Here is a 19440-nt window from a genome sequence, read left to right on the forward strand (position 1 = left end):
TATATATATATATATACACACACACACACACACACACACACACACATTTTTATTGGGGGGTTTTTGGCATATCATTTCCAACAGACATATAACATTCTTTCTTATCTTATACAATATTTTAGACTTCCGTCAACACCTCTGATGATTTTCCATTCTCTATCACTTATTCTGCATTTCTTAATTTCTCTATTACTCTTAATTATCATTAACTATTAAATCTCCTCATAGTCTTTCAATATTTCAAATAGCCCTCCTTACAAAACTTCTTGCAAACCTACTAGCATAATCTGTTCATTACCATTACTTTTCATATATTTTGTACATTTACTCCAGTCTTCTAGGAATATCTGGTCCCACAGGTTTCGAATCCTCCCTGTTAATTTATCCAGTTCTGCATAGTCTGTCAACTTCATCCGACCTGTGACTCTTCATATGATCGTGGACGCCAACTCCCATCAGCCCCAGTCAGCTGACTGATGGTCAAGGATGATGGGAGCTGTAGTCCAGCAATACCTGGAGAGCCACAGGTCACCAAACCCCCTTGACAGAGTGCTGGACTTTGAGAGTGCTGGACTTTGATGGGGTTCATATCTCTACTCACCTATTCAGTTCTTTGGTTGATCTTAGGCCAGTCACTCTCTTGGTCTTGTAGAATTGTACAGTGGTACCTCAGATTAAGTACTTAATTCATTCTGGAGCTCTGTTCTTAACCTGAAACTGTTCTTAACCTGAAGCACCACTTTAACTAATGGGGCCTCCTGCTGCCACTGCGCTGCCGGAGTACGAGTTCTGTTCTCACCCTGAAGCAAAGTTTTTAATCTGAGGTACTATTTCTGGGTTAGCGGAGTTTGTAACCTGAAGCATATGTAACCTGAAGCGTATGTAACCTGAAGCGTATGTAACCCGAGGTACCACTGTAGTTGAACAGGACTATGGGGGTTATCTAATGCAGCCCCCCCTGCAATGCAAGAATCTTTTTGCCCAACGTGTGTGTCAGGGAACTGCCATTGCAGTCAGGAGTGGTGGAAGGGCTCTCGAACGATGCCGGAGAAGGTCCCAGCAGGGAAAGAGGGGACTCAGTGACCGGGGAAGGAAATCAGCGTTACACCAGGGAGAAAGGCGGGCAGAGGCGGGTTTCGGAGGGATGGCTCCAGGACTCTTCGCCAGAGACCAGCGGGGAGAGCATTGGTCCTCCACTGCCCACACCCACCCTGCGCAGAAGACTTCCGCTCTAGCCGCAGCCAAGCCTATTTTCATTAGGTTTCCCTGAGGAAGAACTGGGTGGATCATATATGCTGCCTGAGCTCCTTTGGAGGAAAGCCTGGATGGGGAAAAATGCAAACATTTTCACTCTGTGTGCACTGATAGGTTCGTGATTCAGCTCAGTCCTTCCTGACAGTCCATGTCCCTCTCTACGTCTCCTACATTTATGTGACCGCGCCTAGAGGATGGGCTTCTCTGGAACATCACACTGAGATGGAGTTTTCCTTCTTCTATGACACAGTCCTCTGGAGAACAGGTAAGTGGTTGTAGCGCAAAAGTGTGCTATGAAGCAACATTGCTGGTGTGTCTGGTCCCATGAGTTGAAAGCATGGGGTGCAGGAACCTTGTGGTGCTAAGCGGCATATAGGTCTGGTTAGACTCTAGATGATCTGGGACCCTTACATTGCTACTTTGAACACCAAGGCTGGAGATAAGCCTTATCAACAAAAAGCATGCAGAAGCCACTGGATTTAATGAGACTTAGGATTGCAGCCCAAATAAATAAGTGACCCTTGTCAGGCTTAAAAATAGCAAAGTGCAGGGGGACTTTGACCTCGGAGCACGGGAAGCCCACCCAAAAATTTATAATTTGGCACAATATTTGGAGTGTTTGATTATTGGATAATTTGTATAATTTGGAATGTATAATGCGGTTTGATTGGATTGTTAAAATGGAAAACTCAATAAATATCATTTACCCACCCCACCCCCCAAAATATAGCAAAGTGCTCTTACTCTTTCTTTTTTAAAAATAATGCTATGGTGATGATTGTGAGCCGCTTTGAGCTCAGCATTTGTTGTTGGAAAAGAGGAATACAAATATTAAATCAAATGAAAAACCCAAGGCTTAGGGGGACTTTAATGGCCTGAAGCTGGTTTGGAAGTGAGATTTGGGAGACACCACCACCCTTGACTCGACTTGACACCACCCCCTTTTAAAACCACATCTGAAACAATATGGAAAGCTGCACTAACTCATAGATGGCAGTGGACACCAGTTAAACTGATCTATGTGAAGGAGGAGATGTTGTCCAACTGTTGGCGCGGTTGTTCAACTAGGGGGACCTTTCTCCACATGTGGTAGGAGTGTCCTAATGTTGACCGATCCTGGGATATTCTTTTTGACAAGATTCCACAATTACAAAACGGGCGGGTCCCAAGTCTCCCTCTTTGGGTCTTTTGCCTCTGCAACTGGGCCCAACACTTTTTCATACACACTTAGTATGCTTCCTGCTGAATGCAGTAAGATCTATCAGACCCTACATTGGATGTTTGAAGCCCTTGTTTTTGGTCTCTGATCCTCTCAGTCTTCAGTGCTAGGGGTCATAAGGAACCTGGGACCTTTGACACTTGCTGGTTTCCTTTTCTCTTGTTTGTAAATGAGTCCATTGAGAGGGAAAAATCTCCCAGCTACTCATAGAAACCTCTGCAGAAGCTTTCTAAGTTAGATAGGATTGGACTCACCAGATTTTGTCATCTCACCCCCTTTCCTTTTCTTGTTTCCCATTCTTTTATACTTGCAGTGTTTTTTTCTGATGATTTGTTGGTCACGGGAACCGTACTTGTTATTTTTGTTGTATTTGTTCACGTTCTTGGAAAAATGAACAAAGTACAACTGTGAAAAGTGGCTTAGCTCTCTTCTTTCTGTCGCTGGGTTGTGACAGGAGGACCAGTGCACTTTGATTAATGCTCCTTTATCCCTTTGTGAAAGAGGCAGCTGATTCTCTTGTTTCCTCCAGGCATTCAGACTGACAGCGTCCTTTCTGCTAGGCTACAGATAATAAGGATCTACATTCGAGAGGATGGTCGGCTAGTCATTGAGTTCAAGACTCATGCCAAGTTCCGAGGTAAACAGCTCTTGATTTCTCAAGGAAACCTGTTTGGATGAAGGTAACACTTTCTAGAATCCCTGACTCTTACGCCTCATCCCAGATATGGACAGGTGCTGGTTGTTGCAGGGTGATGGCACCCTAAGTTAAAAAGGTAAAGTTCCCCCTGGATGGTTAAGTTCAGTCAAAGGTGACTATGGGGTTGTGACGCTCATCTCACTTCAGGCCGAGGGAGCTGGTGTTTGTCCAGGTTTCTGGGTCATGTGGCCAGCATGACTAAACTGCTTCTGGTGCAACAGAACACCGTGACGGAAACCAGAGTGCATGGAAACGCCGTTTCCCTTACCGCCACAGTGGTACCTTTTTATCTACTTGCACTGGCGTGCTTTCGAAATGCTAGGTGGGCAGGAGCTGGGACAGAGCAATGGGAGCTCACCCCATCATGGGGATTTGAACCACTGACCTTCCAATTGGCAAGCCCAAGAGGCTCCGTGGATTAGACCACAGCACCACCCACATTAATAATAACAATAATAATAATTTATAATTTATACCCCGCCCATCTGGCTGAGTTTCCCCAGCCACTCTGGGTGGCTCCCAATCGAGTGTTAAAAAACAACACAGCATTGTTCCTGATGGCACCCTACAATCTCTAAGGCACACCTTTTTCCTTTGCCTTTACTTGTTCTAGGGCTAAGCCCTGGTATTCATAGATTGCTCAGAAGCTAAATCCTTATGAGCCTTAGATTAAGCAAAATCATGCTAACGCTATTATCGTCAACAACGAGAACATCAGTTTTCCTCTCTCTATGCAGGGCACTTTGTGATGGAACACCACACTTTGCCAGATGCAAAGTCTTTCATCATGACTCCTGATCACTTGGGAGGGATGGAGTTTGACCTGCAGCTTTTGTGGAGTGGCCAGACTTTTGATTCCCCTTATCAGCTCTGGAGAGCAACCAGCTCCTACAGCAGGTAAGACAAAAAAACCCTGCCATGTTTTGCTACTGAAGCTGCTGCCATCCTTCTGCTGCCCAGGATGTCTTCAGTTTCGTGCTAGGTTTCTGTCAGGGTGAATTTGCAGAACCAAGGGGGGCATAATAGGGTTGAGGGCAGCAGGGGAATGATCCTGGAATGAGTTCATGCATAGCACTAGGACTTTGGAGGGACTGTGTGGGACGGAGGGTGGGCTTTGCCAGTTATTAGGAATTTGGGGGACAAGGGCTTTGGGAATTCTGCTGGAGAAAAGCAAAGGCTGAGGCAGAAAATAAAGGCTGCTCCTGGCAAAAGAGGAATGGTGGTTTTGAAAGGCAGTTGAGGGTACTGCACACCTAACTGCCTCACTGACATTTCTGGGGTTAGTCTGGAGGTTAGTCAGGAGCATGGCTGAGTCTGCTCATGGCAATAGGTTTCCCGTGGGATTATGGAACCACTCCTTGCCTCTTTGTACTTGAGAGGGCTGTTGTTCAGCTCTCCTTCCATGAGAGCAACTTTCTCTGATTTGCTGTCCTTTTCCACACCCTGCTGGACCAAAGTTGCAGAGCAGAGAAGACATAGGACCTAAGATTCGAACTTTCTCTTTAATTTCAAGGGATGGTGAGCTAGAAATTAATTGACATCAATAAAACTGGTGAATTTGGACCTGTTCCACTCCACCTAGCCCCAGGACTGGGAAGTTAAAGATGGCTGAATAGTATGCCAGCCGCATTATTTTCTTAAGAATTCTATCCCACAAATACAGAAATTGGTGCTACTCCTTAACTATTTAAGCCAATCAGGTCGTGCAGTGGTTACACTTTGCTCCCGCCGCTTGTGCGGGGGAGTGCAAAGAGGTCTTTTTTGCAGCATCTACGAAGTGAGAAAATGTGCACTAAAGAAAACAAATCTGTAGCAGGGAGCATCAGGAGGCGGAATCTCTTACGAGCATTACCTGGAAGATTGCATGTGAGAGAGGCTTCTTCATCTTCTTTTGGTGTTTGATCAAATTCTTGAAGTGGCAACTCACCTATCCAACCCATGGGAAGATGCACATTTCTCTGCAGTGAGTTGCCACTTTAGATGCTACCCAAAAGTGTAGCAACAGGATACACAAATCCTGTTGATGCCCATAGTTGTTCTGATCAAAGAACCAGGCCCTACTTGAAGTTTTTTTTTAGAGATCAAGCTGCAGCCAATGACCTATATTCTGGCCTATATGTGGTTCAAACACTGCTGGCAAATTGTTTGCCCAGAAGGCTGTTCCATTTCTGTGTTTGTTTTGTTCTCCTGGCCAAACTTACCAGGTCCTTAAACAAAGGATTTCGGGGTATAAATAGCAATACAAATCAATACAGTAACTCTGGTGCTTCTTCTCTGCTTCCAGGAAGGATTACTCGGGAGAATACACCATCTACTTAATACCATGCACAGTGCAGCCCACGCAATCATGGGTTGATCCAGGAGACAAGCCTTTACCCTGCACTGCTCATGCTCCAGAAAAGTAAGGAGATGCTTATTTTATTTGTGGCTTGATTTACCATGCCTGGGGATATTCATCAGTAAAAAAAAAAAAAAGAGAGAGAGAGAGAGAGAGAGAGAGAGAGAGAGAGGGATGAACACACAGATACCTGCACACCTTTTCCTACATGCAGAAGGCGATTCCTCCCATTCTACTCTCCCAACCGTGCCATATTCTTCTTTGGCCATTGAGTGGACTGGCTGGATTCAGAGCAGTGGTTGGAGGCACCATCAGCAGAACTTCCAGGGGAAGAAGGCTCAGAGCCAGGGGATTGATCAGTGGTCAAAAGGAGAAGAGGGGACAGACTGGGAGGAGTCAGAAGCCGAAGAGGCAACAGGGTTTAGTGAGCAGAGAGAGGCTGCGGCAGAGAGCAGTTCAGACTCAGAGGCAATAGCAGAGGGGGGTCAAGAGGCTGAGTGTGCGGCAAGCAAAACTCATTCGTGACAATCGTGGTGGGGTGGGTGTTATTCAACAAGCCCTTTCTTGTAAAGCACACTGCACCATTAAGGCATCCTAGCAAATACCATATTTTTTGCTCTATAAGACTCTTCCCCTCCTAAAAAGCAAGGAGAAATGTGTGTGTGTCTTATGGAGCGAATGCAGGCTGCACAGCTATCCCAGAAGCCAGAACAGCAAGAGGGATTGCTGCTTTCACTGCGCAGCGATCCCTCTTGCTGTTCTGGCTTCTGAGATTCAGAATATTTTTTTTCTTGTTTTCCTCCTCCAATGACTATGTGAGTCTTGTGGTCTGGTGCATCTTAGAGAGCAAAAAATACAGTACATCCCCACTTCTAGTGACAGGCGCTTTGCTAGTATATAATAAACAGTCAACAGTTTAAAGGAAACATTTGAAGGAAGGAGATTACATGGCCTCTTGGACAGCTTGATTTCATTGGTTGCTTACAGATTTCTTATTTGAATGTTGCGTCTTTTATGTGTCCAGGTCGCTAGCGTAAAAGACAAGCAGAACTTTGCAGGATCATTCAGACAAATGAGAAACACAAAGGGGGGAATTTAAGAGGGAGATGTGTTTAAACCCTTTTTTCCAAGACTCAGGAATCATACAATTCCTGAGATGTGCAGTGCTCTTTTTCCCTGCTCCAAGAGGAAATATTGGCACAGCCGTCTTTGCACGACGGTGCTTCTGTTTTGTTCAAATCAAACAAAGCTTTTCACAGCATTCCTGCAAATGCATCTGGCTGATAGTCCAACGCGGCGTGTGAAATCCGGCACTGTGCAGGCTAACAGCAGGCTCAAATCTGTGATCTTCGGATCACAGCCTTTCCTTTGTGCTGCACTTCAAAAAGACTTCTTTGGGTTATTTCCAAAGACGGAGCCGATGCTTAACACCACCAGCACACCAGCAGTCAGACTGAAAGCATTCGGGGCAGGGGAGAAAACGGTTTGAATTTTATTCTCTCTTTCCCGGAAGGGTAATAATGCTAGATGTTCTCATTTTATTAGTGTTGGCCAAATCCAATAAACAACCCATTCCAGTGGAGCAGGCAGGGGCATGGCTAGCCTTGCTCTGGGGCAATAGGCTTTATTTTCTAGGGGGGGGGGGACATGCAATTTGTAGGAGGCATGAGCTATATTAAGAACAACGAGCCTCTTTCAATTTCAGGGCCGTGTTGCCTCTTGGGTTACATGGTGGGGGCCACATTCAGGTTGTTGATAGACCTAGAGGCAAAAGCGCACAGGGCAATCGATGTCACGGTATCAGTTGTCCAAGTTGACAGCGGCCATTGTGGGCAGTGCCAGATTTACGTATAAGCCTGTCAGGGAACTGGCATCGGAGGGAGAGGCGAAGGGGAGGCTCCCAGATGATGCTGGCGAAGGACCCAGCAGCAGGGGGAGAAACAGCTCAGTAGAGGGGGAAGCCATTCAGTGCAACACCAGGGATGAAGGGGGGCAGACGGGGGAATTGGAGAGAGGGCTCCAGGACTCTTCACTGGACATCAGTGAGGAGAGCCCAGGTCCTCCGCTACCCACGCCTTCCCTGCGCAGTGAGAGGAGGAGGAGACTGGGTGTCAAACAACTTTTATGTTGGAAGAGGTTCAAGAAACGCCCACTGATTGATTCTGCCAGTGACTGAGGCAGCCACCATGAGAAGGGGTTGTGCAGTCAGAAAGGTTTAACAAGGCAAATTAGCCGAGAAAGGCACCAGTTTACGCACGAGTAACTCATACCCATTACAAAGCCGAACAAGCTATAGCTTAGGACCCCACTCTCTTGGGGGCCCCCAAGAAAATTACAGCGGTACCTTGGGTTACAGACACTTCAGGTTACAGACGCTTCAGGTTACAGACTCCGCTAACCCAGAAATAGTACCTCGGGTTAAGAACTTTGCTTCAGGATGAGAACAGAAATCATGTTCCGGCGGCGCGGCGGCAGCAGGAGGCCCCATTAGCTAAAGTGGTACCTCAGGTTAAGAACAGTTTCAGGTTAAGAATGAACCTCCATAACAAATTAAGTTCTTAACCTGAGGTGCCACTGTAAAGGAAAAAACAAGTGGATGTACATTTCCAAAATATAAGATAAAAAAACAAATAAAATAACACCTTCATACAGCAACAGTGTTTTGTGTTGTGAAGGCTCCTATGATGTAAGTTATGGGCTCCACCTGCTAGCCTGCTCCCTGAACTATCACAGGTTTGCTCATTTCTATATATAAGGTGCCTACATTCTGCCTGGACTGGTTGCAGGGCAACATGTGCAAATGGCTTTAGATACCTATTAGGTCCATAAATTACCATATAGCATACATTCAACACAAAAAAACAGGGACAATCTGTTGTTGACAAAGGACAGCTGGACATATAAAGGGCCCCATTACCTTCAGTAGCTTAGGGCCTCCTCAAACCTAAATCCGGCCCTGATTGTGGGGCTGCAAAGGGGAGTAGGGCAGGGCAGTTTGGGGGAAATGTGTGCCTTCCACTCTGCCCTAATTCTGAAATTGTCTCACGGGCCGTTTCTCTCTTGTTTCCTCTCCCCTGTTTAGATTTCTGATCCCAATTGCCTTCCAACAAACTAACCGCCCGGTCCCCGTGGTGTATTCCCTGAACACGGAGTTTCAGCTCTGCAACAACGAGAAAGTGTTTCTGATGGACCCAACCAAATCAGAAATGTCCATGGCAGAGATGGACTATAAAGGAGCTTTTTCAAAAGGTAGGGTTTACGTTTCCTGGTTGGATCGTGTGGCAGTTTCCTGTCATCACCTGTTGCCCAGCAGAAACTGCAGAAACAGGAGGGGCAGTGATAAAAAGCTGTTGTCTAAATGAAATGGAACCTGAGCTGGTAAGTGGCGACATGATAAAAGTTTATAAATTAGCAAGCACCATTAAGGTTAAGATGGGGGGAGACATGATTTTGAGGAGACATGGAAAGGGTGTTTGTAGAATTTGTACTGTTAAAAGGGAAAGAGGTCAAACAATTGCCAGAGGTGCTGAAATTTTGGGAGGTTGGATAGTTGCAATGGAATGGTCTCATTGGTGGGTGCGCATTTTTATTCTTATTTATTTCTGATTATTACTTTGTCAAAAATAAATAGATGAAAATGGGGGAAGCTTATAAAATTATGCATGGCATAGAGAAAAGTTTTCCTTCCTCTTTCATAACACAAACTCTTGGTCTCTCTAAATATATATGTTTTAATACAAATATTGGGGTGGGGTTTGGGGGGGTGGGGTTTGGGGACCCAAAGGGTGTATAATTATAATTCGTCTTTTTATCTTTATTCTGTTTTGTTATATGTATGAAAAATGGGGAATTCGTGGAAGGGAATTTGGGTCGACTTTAGAAAAAGGATTTAAGAATGAGTACTGATCTATAAATTTTGATGTTTATAAGGTAAAATCGGTTTTTTATAATGAATTAAACATAAAAAGGTTAAAAAAATGGGGATAAGAACTCGTTGACTTAACAATTTGAATTGGAATATAAGAAGGGGAGGTGTGGGGAAGTCAGGGAAATATGTTATTGGAAAATAAGGATGGTAAACTGTATATGTTTTTAATTTTTCTTTTTCTTTTTTTTCTTTTTGGCTTTTTAATTTACTAAAATGGAAAATCTTCAATAAATATCTATTAAAAAACAAAAACAAATATTGACTCAGTCTGAGCCCTGTGTGTTTTCTTTCCTCAGGCCAAATCCTTTACGGCCGCGTGATGTGGAATCCTGAGCAGAATCTCAACTCTGCCTACAAACTGCAGCTGGAAAAAGTCTATCTCTGCACAGGGAAGGACGGTTACGTGCCTTTCTTTGACCCGACGGGGACCATCTATAACGAGGGTCCGCAGTATGGCTGCATCCAACCGAGCAAACACCTGAAGCACAGATTTCTGCTGCTGGTACATTGTGTAACTCTAGCATATTGGAGAAAGGCTTTGAAGGGCAACCACCCTGGGCTTAGGGTGGATGTGGACAGCCGCTGTACCACAAGTCTGGCAGGGGGGACAGAAAAAATATCCAGAGGGGATCCTCTGAAGATACATTTACCAAGTTACAGTGGTACCTCGGGTTGCAGACGCTTCAGGTTACAGATGCTTCAGGCTACAGACTCCGCTAACCCAGAAATAGTACCTCGGGTTAAGAACTTTGCTCCAGGATGAGAACAGAAATCGTGCTCTGGCAGCGCGCCAGCAGCAGGAGGCCCCATTAGCTAAAGTGGTGCTTCAAGTTAAGAACAGTTTCAGGTTAAGTACGGACCTCCGGAACGAATTAAGTACTTAACCCAAGGTACCACTGTATAGGTTACTACAGTGCAGTGCAACTACTTGCTAAACCCCAAGGCTGGCCCCCAGCATCAGGCAAGGTCAAATTTGCCTCAGGTGGACGTTATTAAAAGACAGCAAAATGTCAATAGAATCATGGAGCTGGAAGCGACCTCAAAGGTGAATTAGACCAGACTTTGCCCACCTGGACTACAACACCCATCAGCCACAGCCAGCACAATGGGCATTGTAGTCCAAAACATCTGGAGGGCATCTGAAGTTGGAAAAAAAGGTTGAAAGATTAGACTCTTAACCTCAGGGTCACGGGTTTGAGCCCCATGTTGGGCAAAAAAATTCTTGTGTTGCAGGGAATTGACCCTCATGGTCCCTTCCAAGTCTACAATTCTGTGATTCTAATTTCAGGTATCAGAGCTGAGAAGGGCCCTTTTACTTGAGACCCCAAAGAACTGCTGCCAATCAAGAACAGACAGCACTGGGCTCGATTGGCCAGTGGTCCTAAATAGATGTAAATTACTGTTAGTTCCATGAGAGAAGCGGGAAGTGTGGTGAATTAAGAAGAAACACCACACTGATAATTTTTCCTCTCTCCCCAGACAGTAGTTCTGTTGGTTTTAGTATTGTAGTTGTCATTGAAATTCTACTCAATATTGATCCAGAGTAGATTCCAACATACTGTATAGTTAGCAGAGTAACAACTTAAACACGTTGCAGGATTCCAAAAAAAAAAAAAAAAAAAAATAGACCAGAGGCAATTATATTTCATCCAGCAGAGCTTGACTGCTACTGAAGGCAAATGAGCATAATGGTCACAAATCCAACACGTTCAGGATTGGCAGTGTCCATAAGAAATCCAGTTGAAGCAGACTTAAACTTACAATAACTTACAATGTCTAAACCTTAACACTAAGCATACTATGTAGAGAACACCACACCAGAAGGAAAAGAGATAGAAAGAGAAAGAGAAACTCAGACTCCTTCTGGCCTTACTATTATAGTCAGCATAACCTTGATAGAAGGAGATTAGACAATCAGTTTAAACCAGCTGTACTCTGCTTCTCTGGAGGAATAACCCAAACATCATGAACCTTCTGCTTCTTTCACACAGAGAAGCTTCAAGAACCCTCTTGAATTAATTAGAACAGGAAAGATCTCTAAACATCAGATCAATACTTTCTGCACCAAGAAATGCAGACTGACAGTAGTTACACAAGTGTCAAAAGTCCTGTTGGACTAGAACTTGAGTTAAACAAACTGAACTTAATAGATTGGGACAATTAGCTAGGAGGAAAAAAGATACGGATCAGCACACAGTAGTTGTGTATCTCTCCCCTTTGGCCAACCTGCTGCCTGCTTCTCCAGGGAGCCATCTTTGGACAATGATGCATTTCTCTCTAGGCCTGCTCTCTTAAGAGCATGTTGTCTCCATTTACCTTCTAATCATGGGCTGCTGCTCCTTTCCAATTCCAGGACAGGACTCAGCCAGAAGCGACTGACAAATACTTCCACGATGTACCTTTCGATGCCTGTTTTGCTTCTGAGCTGCCGGATTTCCACCTGGTCAGCAGCATGCCCGGAGTGGACGGCTTCATCATGAAGGTGGATGCCCTCTACAAGGTGAGTAGGATACAAGTTAATGTCCCAGGCAAATGTCATGGTGTTTTTTTTTAATAATATATTTATTAACTTTTCAAAGGTTATACAAAGAACAAAAATACAAAAATAAAAACACATATAATTCCATTCAGTTATTTTCTTTTAACTTACTTCTCAGACCTCCTCTTACCTCCCCTTTTTGTATTCCAATTCAAATTATTCATTCAGCAAATCCTCGCCATTGATTTTCACTTAATTTTCCACCTTTCTTTCTTCCCCCCCCCAATTATCTTAATCATTACAGCTGATAGCCACTTAAATTCTAACCAACATCATTCTAACATTCACTAATTTTGTAATATTTCCCAAGATAGTCCTTGAATTTCTTCCAATCTTCTTCCGCCGTCTCTCTTCCCTGGTCTCGGATTCTGCCAGTCATTTCTGCCAGTCCCATATAGTCTATCACCTTCATCTGCCATTCTTCCAGAGTGGGTAGATCTTGTGTCCAAATGTCATGGTTTTAATTCTACAAATTGATTGTGCAACGGAGCACCAGAATGTATGCCTTCTCATTGCTCGGTGTGTGGAAATTGAGGGGGAGCGGGGGATCTGGGTATGCCAACTTTGCTGAAAATTATGCCCTTGAGATGTTTTGCAGAGCAACTCGCATCAGCCCCAGTCATCACAGCAAGGGTAGAGCTGATGCAAGTTGTTGTTCCAAAGATCTAGAGGGCAGCAGGTTGAAAAAGGCTGGTGTGTGCTCATAAGCACTGCCAATTTTCTTAGATGAGACGAGATGGCACTGTGGGCAGGTGGTTCATCTGCCCAAGGGAGTAGCGTCAATCCTCTGTTAAATGGGTTTATATCTGTTGTTCCTGTTTAGTCATTTAGTTATGTCTGACTCTTCATGACCCCATGGATCAGAGCACGCCAGGCACTCCTGTCTTCCACTGCGTCCCACAGTCAAAATCATGTTAGTAGCTTCGAGAACACTGTCCAACCATCTCGTCCTCTGTCGTCCCCTTCTTCTTGTGCCCTTCATCTTTCCCAACATCAGGGTCTTTTCCAAGGAGTCTTCTCCTCTCGTGAGGTGGCCAAAGTATTGGAGCCTCAGCTTCAGGATCTGTCCTTTTCTCTGGGCCCAGAGATGGAAAGAAGATAAAGTCCCGACCAGAGAAGAATGGCAGATTAAGTTGATGGATTATGCTGAAATGGCAAACATGACCGGAAGAATCAGAAATCAGGAAAACCAAAATTTTAATAAAGAATGGGGGGAATTTATAATTTACCTTAAAAACCATTGTAAGCAGTTAAAAATATTGGTTGGATTGGAATAACACTTGTAGTTTAATGGTGAATTTTGGATATAATGGAGAGGTAAACGATTTGGATTATTATAAAAGATGCAGGAGGAAATGATTAACAACAGGACCCACAAAGGGGAGGAGTGAAGTCCAGGAGATTCTATGGAATCTGGTCTTTATGTTGTATGTTGGATATGTGATTATAAAACTGTAATTTGGAAAACCAAATTTTATATATATAAAATTAATCTTAAAATGAAAGGGAACTTTTCTAAAGTTTGGCATCTGTTTCTTGAATACGCTTATGTAAGGGAGCATGACTGTCAGACAACCGCTTCACATAGATGCCTTTGGGGAAATGTTCCTGGGTAATATGCTTTGTGTTTGTGTTTAGTCGTTTAGTCGTGTCTGACTCTTCATGACCCCATGGACCAGAGCACGCCAGGCACTCCTGTCTTCCACTGCCTCCCGCAGTTTGGTCAAACTCATGCTGGCAGCTTCGATAATACTGTCCAACCATCTCATCCTCTGTCGTCCCCTTCTCCTTGTGCCCTCCATCTTTCCCAACATCAGGGTCTTTTCCAGGGAGTCTTCCCCTTTCATGAGGTGGCCAAAGTATTGGAGCCTCAGCTTCAGGATCTGTCCTTCCAGTGAGCACTCAGGGCTGATTTAATTCAGAATGGAGAGGTTTTTCTTCTTGCAGTCCATGGGACTCTCAAGTGTCTCCTCCAACACCAGAATTCAAAAGCATCAATTCTTTGGTGATCAGCCTTCTTTATGTTCCAGCTCTCACTTCCATACATCACTACTGGGAAAACCATAGCTTTAACTATATGGACCTTTGTTGGCAAGGTGATGTCTCTGCTTTTTAAGATGTTGTCTAGTAATATGCTTACGAAGGGCAATTGTCTGGAATTATAGTTCTGTTTTTGGAATTCTACTGCTCCCTCCTTTCCATTTGCAGTTGAGTGCTCCTTGTTGTATCTTTATCACTGGAAGTGCCTTTCAAGGGGGTGTTATCAAAACATAAGGAATAAACAAATAACGATTAATTCCCTTTATCCAGTAACTGAAAAGTTAGGTTTGGGGGCTGAGCAGTGAGGGTTTTCACTGAAGCATCTAGTGAAGACTTTTTTTTTTAGTTTATTTTTGTGTGCTCCTTGTGCTTTTCAAACAGGTGGAAACCGGGCATCAGTGGTACCTCCAAGTGATTTACGTCATCGGCCCTGAGACCATCGCGGGTCCCCGGGTGCCACGTTCTCTGGTGCAGCAGTTGCGACGCAGCCGCCGGGACCTTGCAGTCCCTAAGGGTGGCCTGATTCTAGACGACTCCTTGATCTACGACAACGAAGGAGACCAGGTTAAGAATGGCACGAACATGAAGTCTCTCAACCTGGAGCAGCAAGAGGCAGTGGCCGCCGCTTCCCTGTCGCAGACGGGGGCGTCCATCGGCAGCGCCTTCGCGGCCATCATGCTCCTCCTGCTGGTTCTCCTGGTCTTCTGCTTCGTGACCAGGAAGTGTCGGAAGCACAGGAAAAAGAAAAAGGCGGCGAGGGACGCCGTGGAGCAGTATCCTCTCAACACCAAAGTGGAGGCCGCCAAGAGGAGCACAGAGGGCGTCGAGAAGAACGTCAACAGACAGTATTGCACCGTGAAGAACCTGAACGTACTCTGTGAAAGCGATGGGGCCTACAAGGCCCAAGGGGCAAAGGTTAAGCAGGTGAACTTGGCGGTGAAAGTCCACAACAATTTACACGACGGAACAGAAGTCTAGTAGCCCATGCACAACTTTCCTTTTTCCTTTTTGTAATATCTTTTTTATAAATTGTACAAAGGAAACTGGAGCCGGGGTAGGGGTGGGGGAAAACTATGGTTTGTTGGTTTTTTTAAAAAAAGAAACCATCCCTGATATTTTTGTAACGGTCTTCGTGGGTGGTGGGGAGAGAAAGGGAAGAGCGATACCTTTTTGGTCATTGTTTGCTTGAGCGGTGAACAAGCGACACGTCTTTGCACGCTTCCACTCCGCAACGGAGCTACCTCACTGAGAAGCAGGCCTGCGTTGAGGCGCTGAATTGAGTCTCTTGGATGACAGCATTCCATTCACACACCCATCCAGCCTCCAGTGCTCAGTTTCCTGTATCTTCCACTGCACAATGGGGTTGATTAAACACTAGAAGGGTGCCAAATGCAAATGAGGCTTCTTTGGAGGTGGAAGAAGCAACAGGTAATTGTTGTGGTCCACTGCTTCCTCTCGCAGCCACTATTGCATCAGTCACATTGGAACTCAGGTTCAATCATATCTACACACCGGTTCCTCCAGCTCCTGAGTGAAAGTGAAGCACGTTGCGGCAGCATTAGAGGAAGCGGGCAGTGATTTAAGGGCTTCTCTTTGAGCCAGTCGCACATGACAGAAGTCTCAGCTTTTAAAGTTCATTTTAGTTGCTAATTATCCTTTCTTTCCTTCCTTCCTTCTTTCCTTCCTTCCTTCCTTCCTTTGTGTGTTATGCTGTCATGGTGCAGGTAACATGTTAAGCCAAATTTATAATGCATTCTCTTTGAGCAAAAGTAAGATCTGATCACCACTATTACTAGACCTACCACTGCCATATATATTTGGTGATGCCCAACTAAGTTGTATTCAGAATAGCAGGCTATCTCCCATTGTTTATTTAGTGCCAAAAATGTACTGGGTAATATTCAGCTGGTCTCCACTTAAGTAGAAGAAGTGGTTTCTTCCTCCGTAGAAACACTTAATGTTAATTTCTCTTCCACTTAATGTTAATTTCTCTTCCACTTAATGTTAATTTCTCTTCCACTTAATGTTAATTTCTCAAATGTCTGAATTGTCATACATTTCTGAATTTTCTCCAGTCCAGAATTCCATGAGTGTTCCATTGGACACCCAGAAATCCAAGCAGAGCAGGCCTTCTCAATTGTTTCAGTGGGGTGAGCCAATGTACAAACGGAAAGGAGTATATGTCTGTGGGTTGGCTCCCTCCCTTGACATGAATGGGGAAATCATTTCACGAGGGAGCTTCACACATGCATTGGAACTTCAGTGCCTGGAATAGACTGTAGAACAATTACGTTCTGCTGTTAGTGCCTAAGCATACCTACTTGGATATACATACCATTGACAACAAAGAACTTGTTCCTGAGTAAGCATACAGAAGATCAGATTGCACATACCTAAATACAGTGACCTCCATAGGAGTTGAGCAAATATTTGTGGATATTGAAGAAGAACCACTCTGATTTCAGAAATGTTGGGTATAAATGCATTGTATGCAGTGTGCCTAATCTCATTACTGTTTGGTCTGCTGCAAATCTGCTGGGACAGTCTCATCATAGCGGCTGGTTTGGGGACAATTATGAAGCTGACGGACCGTAGTGGAATATTTCACCTGGCTGAGATTGCCAATATATTTTCTGTAGATGCACACTTGAAAGTGTCAAAAGACCTGTAATCGTTGCTTTACTTCGTTTGATTCACGCAATCACTTTGTATATGTTTTGATCGATGCCAACAGGCAGTATTGGATTTCCCTCAGACGCACGCTGGCCCGTTTATTCACAGTATCAGCATTCTGCCATTCATAATTAAGCAACATCCGTGATGCTTTGAAGAAGTCTTGTGAATGCTTTGACCTGTGTTCAGATTGTTCCCCTGTATGCCCTGGACTGAAGACTTTCCCCAGGGCTTGTCGAACAATGAAGTGAACATTCTGTTGGACGATTCACATGAGTGGGTTGACCCTAGGTGGAGAAAGGCCATTTGTGTTGGCATAAAACCATCATACAGATTGGGACTGGAGCTCTTGCTACCAGGATGTTGTGTACAAGGTCTAGCCTGTTGCCCCACTTCAGAGCCTGATACACAATGCCATTGAATGCACAGAAGCCCCTGCCTTTAAGAGCTCTCCTCATTCACACCAACGAACCCTGCCCTCCACTGAAGTGAATGTGGGTGGTGGAGTTCATTGCATACATTGAAACCTCTGGGCCCACAGCAGCCTGCTGAATCTGGGGAAGAACATTAGAGTGGTCTTGGAACAGGGAGCCCTGGGTTTGAAGAAGAGGAGGGGGAGAGTTTGGATTTGATATCCTGCTTTATCAAAAGCCCTAAGGAGACCCTAAGGAGTCTCAAAGCGGCTAACAATCTCCTTTCCCTTCCTCCCAGACAACAAACACTCTGTGAGGTGAGTGGGGCTGAGAGACTTCAAAGAAGTGTGACTAGTCCAAGGTCACCCAGCAGCTGCATGTGGAGGAGCGGAGATGCGAACCCGGTTCACCAGATTACAAGTCTACTGCTCTTAACCACTACACCACAATGAGTCTCTGCTCAGAAGCCAAGCTGATTGGTTGATCTAGGGCAAGTCTTTAGGCCTATCCTATCTCACAGGGTGGTTGTGAGGGTTAAAGAGGCATTCTGGGCTCCTTGAAAAGGTAGAATAAAACGGTAACAAAAATGATACTGCAGGAGAGTTACTCTGCCATGGCAGGCAGGATCTTGTGCCAAGTTATTTAGTGCTGGAATGCCAACATTGTGTATGCATGGCGTTGGCAAAACTGTAGGGGAACCATGGAAAATCCATCTCAGTAGTAGTACAGAGCATCCTGCACATTGGTGTTGCTATATGAATAATGACTGCAATGCTGTTGAAACAAGAGACAATAAGCACACATATGTTCTCCTAAATTGTACAACTGCTGGCACATGGATATTGCATATTGCTGTTTGTCACCAAATGTTCAAGTGTTGAGGCCTGCAGGCATACAAGCCCTACCCCCTTTCAATATGCATACTTCCCCCATTCTGAGAGAAAGTTCTTTTAAGTTGCTCTGAGTAAATCTCATTTGGTGCTGTCAACCCATTTTCTTGAAACTCGCCTTTTTATGTATTCTGGAGCATTGGTCATTTTGTTACGGGACGAATGGTTTTTATTTCCATGATACCCTTTTCTCTGCATTGTTGCTGGGTTTTTGTTTTGCTAATAAAAACCACATTTGGTTACTTTTCAACTGAACTTGCCTTTCAATCTAAATTGGTTGCGCAGACCTACCCAGATCGGCCATACAGATTTCATCACATTCACCTTCAACCAACATTTCAGAGATGTAAAGAGCAATGCAGACACCAGCATAGGTGCCAGGCAAAAATCTTCCTTTTCTCACAGGACGATCTGTGTCCTTTCTCGGGGGTGAGAGATGGGGTGGTATTGTTTTTGTCCATTGTTGTAAACAAAACCTGGTCTTGTTCTCTTATGGGGTACACAAGGGCCCTTATAGAGTCCTTTGTAGGTTCTCCATTGGTAGGAGAAAATAACAGAGGCCAACCAGAGAATATTGAGAAGCAAAGCAGCTAGTAAGCCTGATCTTTATTAATGTTGTTGCAACACACAGGAGAGCGGAGGAGGACCCAGAATGAAGGTGTGCCTCCCCTTACATAGACATTTTGAAATTCCCTACTCTGGAGCTCAAGACCACCCCCAGAAACATTATACATAATCACAGAAGGGGTGTAGCCCCAAGACCACCCCCAGATACATCATACCTACATCATAGAAAAGGCGGTCTACAACAGAAATCTGAGTGCTTTGTTTATCTCCTGCCTGCCAGGTTATCTAATAATGCCTTACCTTTCCTGGTAGTCTGGTTGGCCTGTTATTTTCTCCTACCAATGGAGAACCTACAAAAGACTCTATAAGGGCTCTTGTGTACTCCATAAGGGAACAAGACTTTTGTTCAACACCATTACCTTGTTATATATTCTTGTGTTTTTATATTGTAAGCTGGCAACAGAAGACAGAAAAGCAATGTGTTTGCCAAGGCTACAAAGAGGAGGGTTGTACCTTTGCAGTGTCATAAAGCAGGGTGGGAGCTTCTGGCCCTCCAGGGCTCTTTGTCTGGCCCTGGGTTTCTTCTCAGGCCTCCCCTCTCTTCAGCCCTGCTCCATGCTATCTTTTCCTGCCTGCAAATATCTTCTAACTTTGATAATTTCTCTTGTGTGGCTGGGTGGTGAGGAGTTAAGACACCTCTAGCATGTTGCATGGCTGGAAAGTAGCCTGCAGTCCGCAGGTCTCTTCCAGACTACCCATTTGTTGAACCCTATAAGTTTGCACAAACTTTGCGGTACTATGGAGCATTCAGCTTTGTTTAGGGAGAGATTAGACGACGTGGTGTCAAGCAATTGCCATACCACGCTTTCCATCGCGTTCCCC

The 19440-nt window shown here is 44.7% G+C and overlaps 1 protein-coding gene across 2 annotated transcripts in view; it reads left to right on the top strand.

Moving 5' to 3' along the window:
- The window catches only part of FRAS1 (Fraser extracellular matrix complex subunit 1), a 388317-nt gene extending 370071 nt beyond the window's left edge, over window positions 1-18246 (top strand). For both annotated transcript variants that reach the window (XM_083520384.1, XM_083520385.1), the window contains exons 66-73: window positions 1369-1519; window positions 3003-3110; window positions 3908-4067; window positions 5455-5571; window positions 8591-8757; window positions 9733-9938; window positions 11790-11936; window positions 14397-18246. In XM_083520384.1, the coding sequence (XP_083376510.1) occupies window positions 1369-1519; window positions 3003-3110; window positions 3908-4067; window positions 5455-5571; window positions 8591-8757; window positions 9733-9938; window positions 11790-11936; window positions 14397-14993 (1653 nt within the window). In that variant the 3' untranslated portion in view covers window positions 14994-18246. The remainder of the gene's footprint in view (window positions 1-1368; window positions 1520-3002; window positions 3111-3907; window positions 4068-5454; window positions 5572-8590; window positions 8758-9732; window positions 9939-11789; window positions 11937-14396) is intronic.
- The last annotated feature ends 1194 nt before the right edge of the window (window positions 18247-19440 follow it).

Source organism: Podarcis liolepis (assembly GCF_965112155.1).
Source record: "Podarcis liolepis genome assembly, chromosome: 9".
NCBI lineage: Eukaryota > Metazoa > Chordata > Lepidosauria > Squamata > Lacertidae > Podarcis > Podarcis liolepis.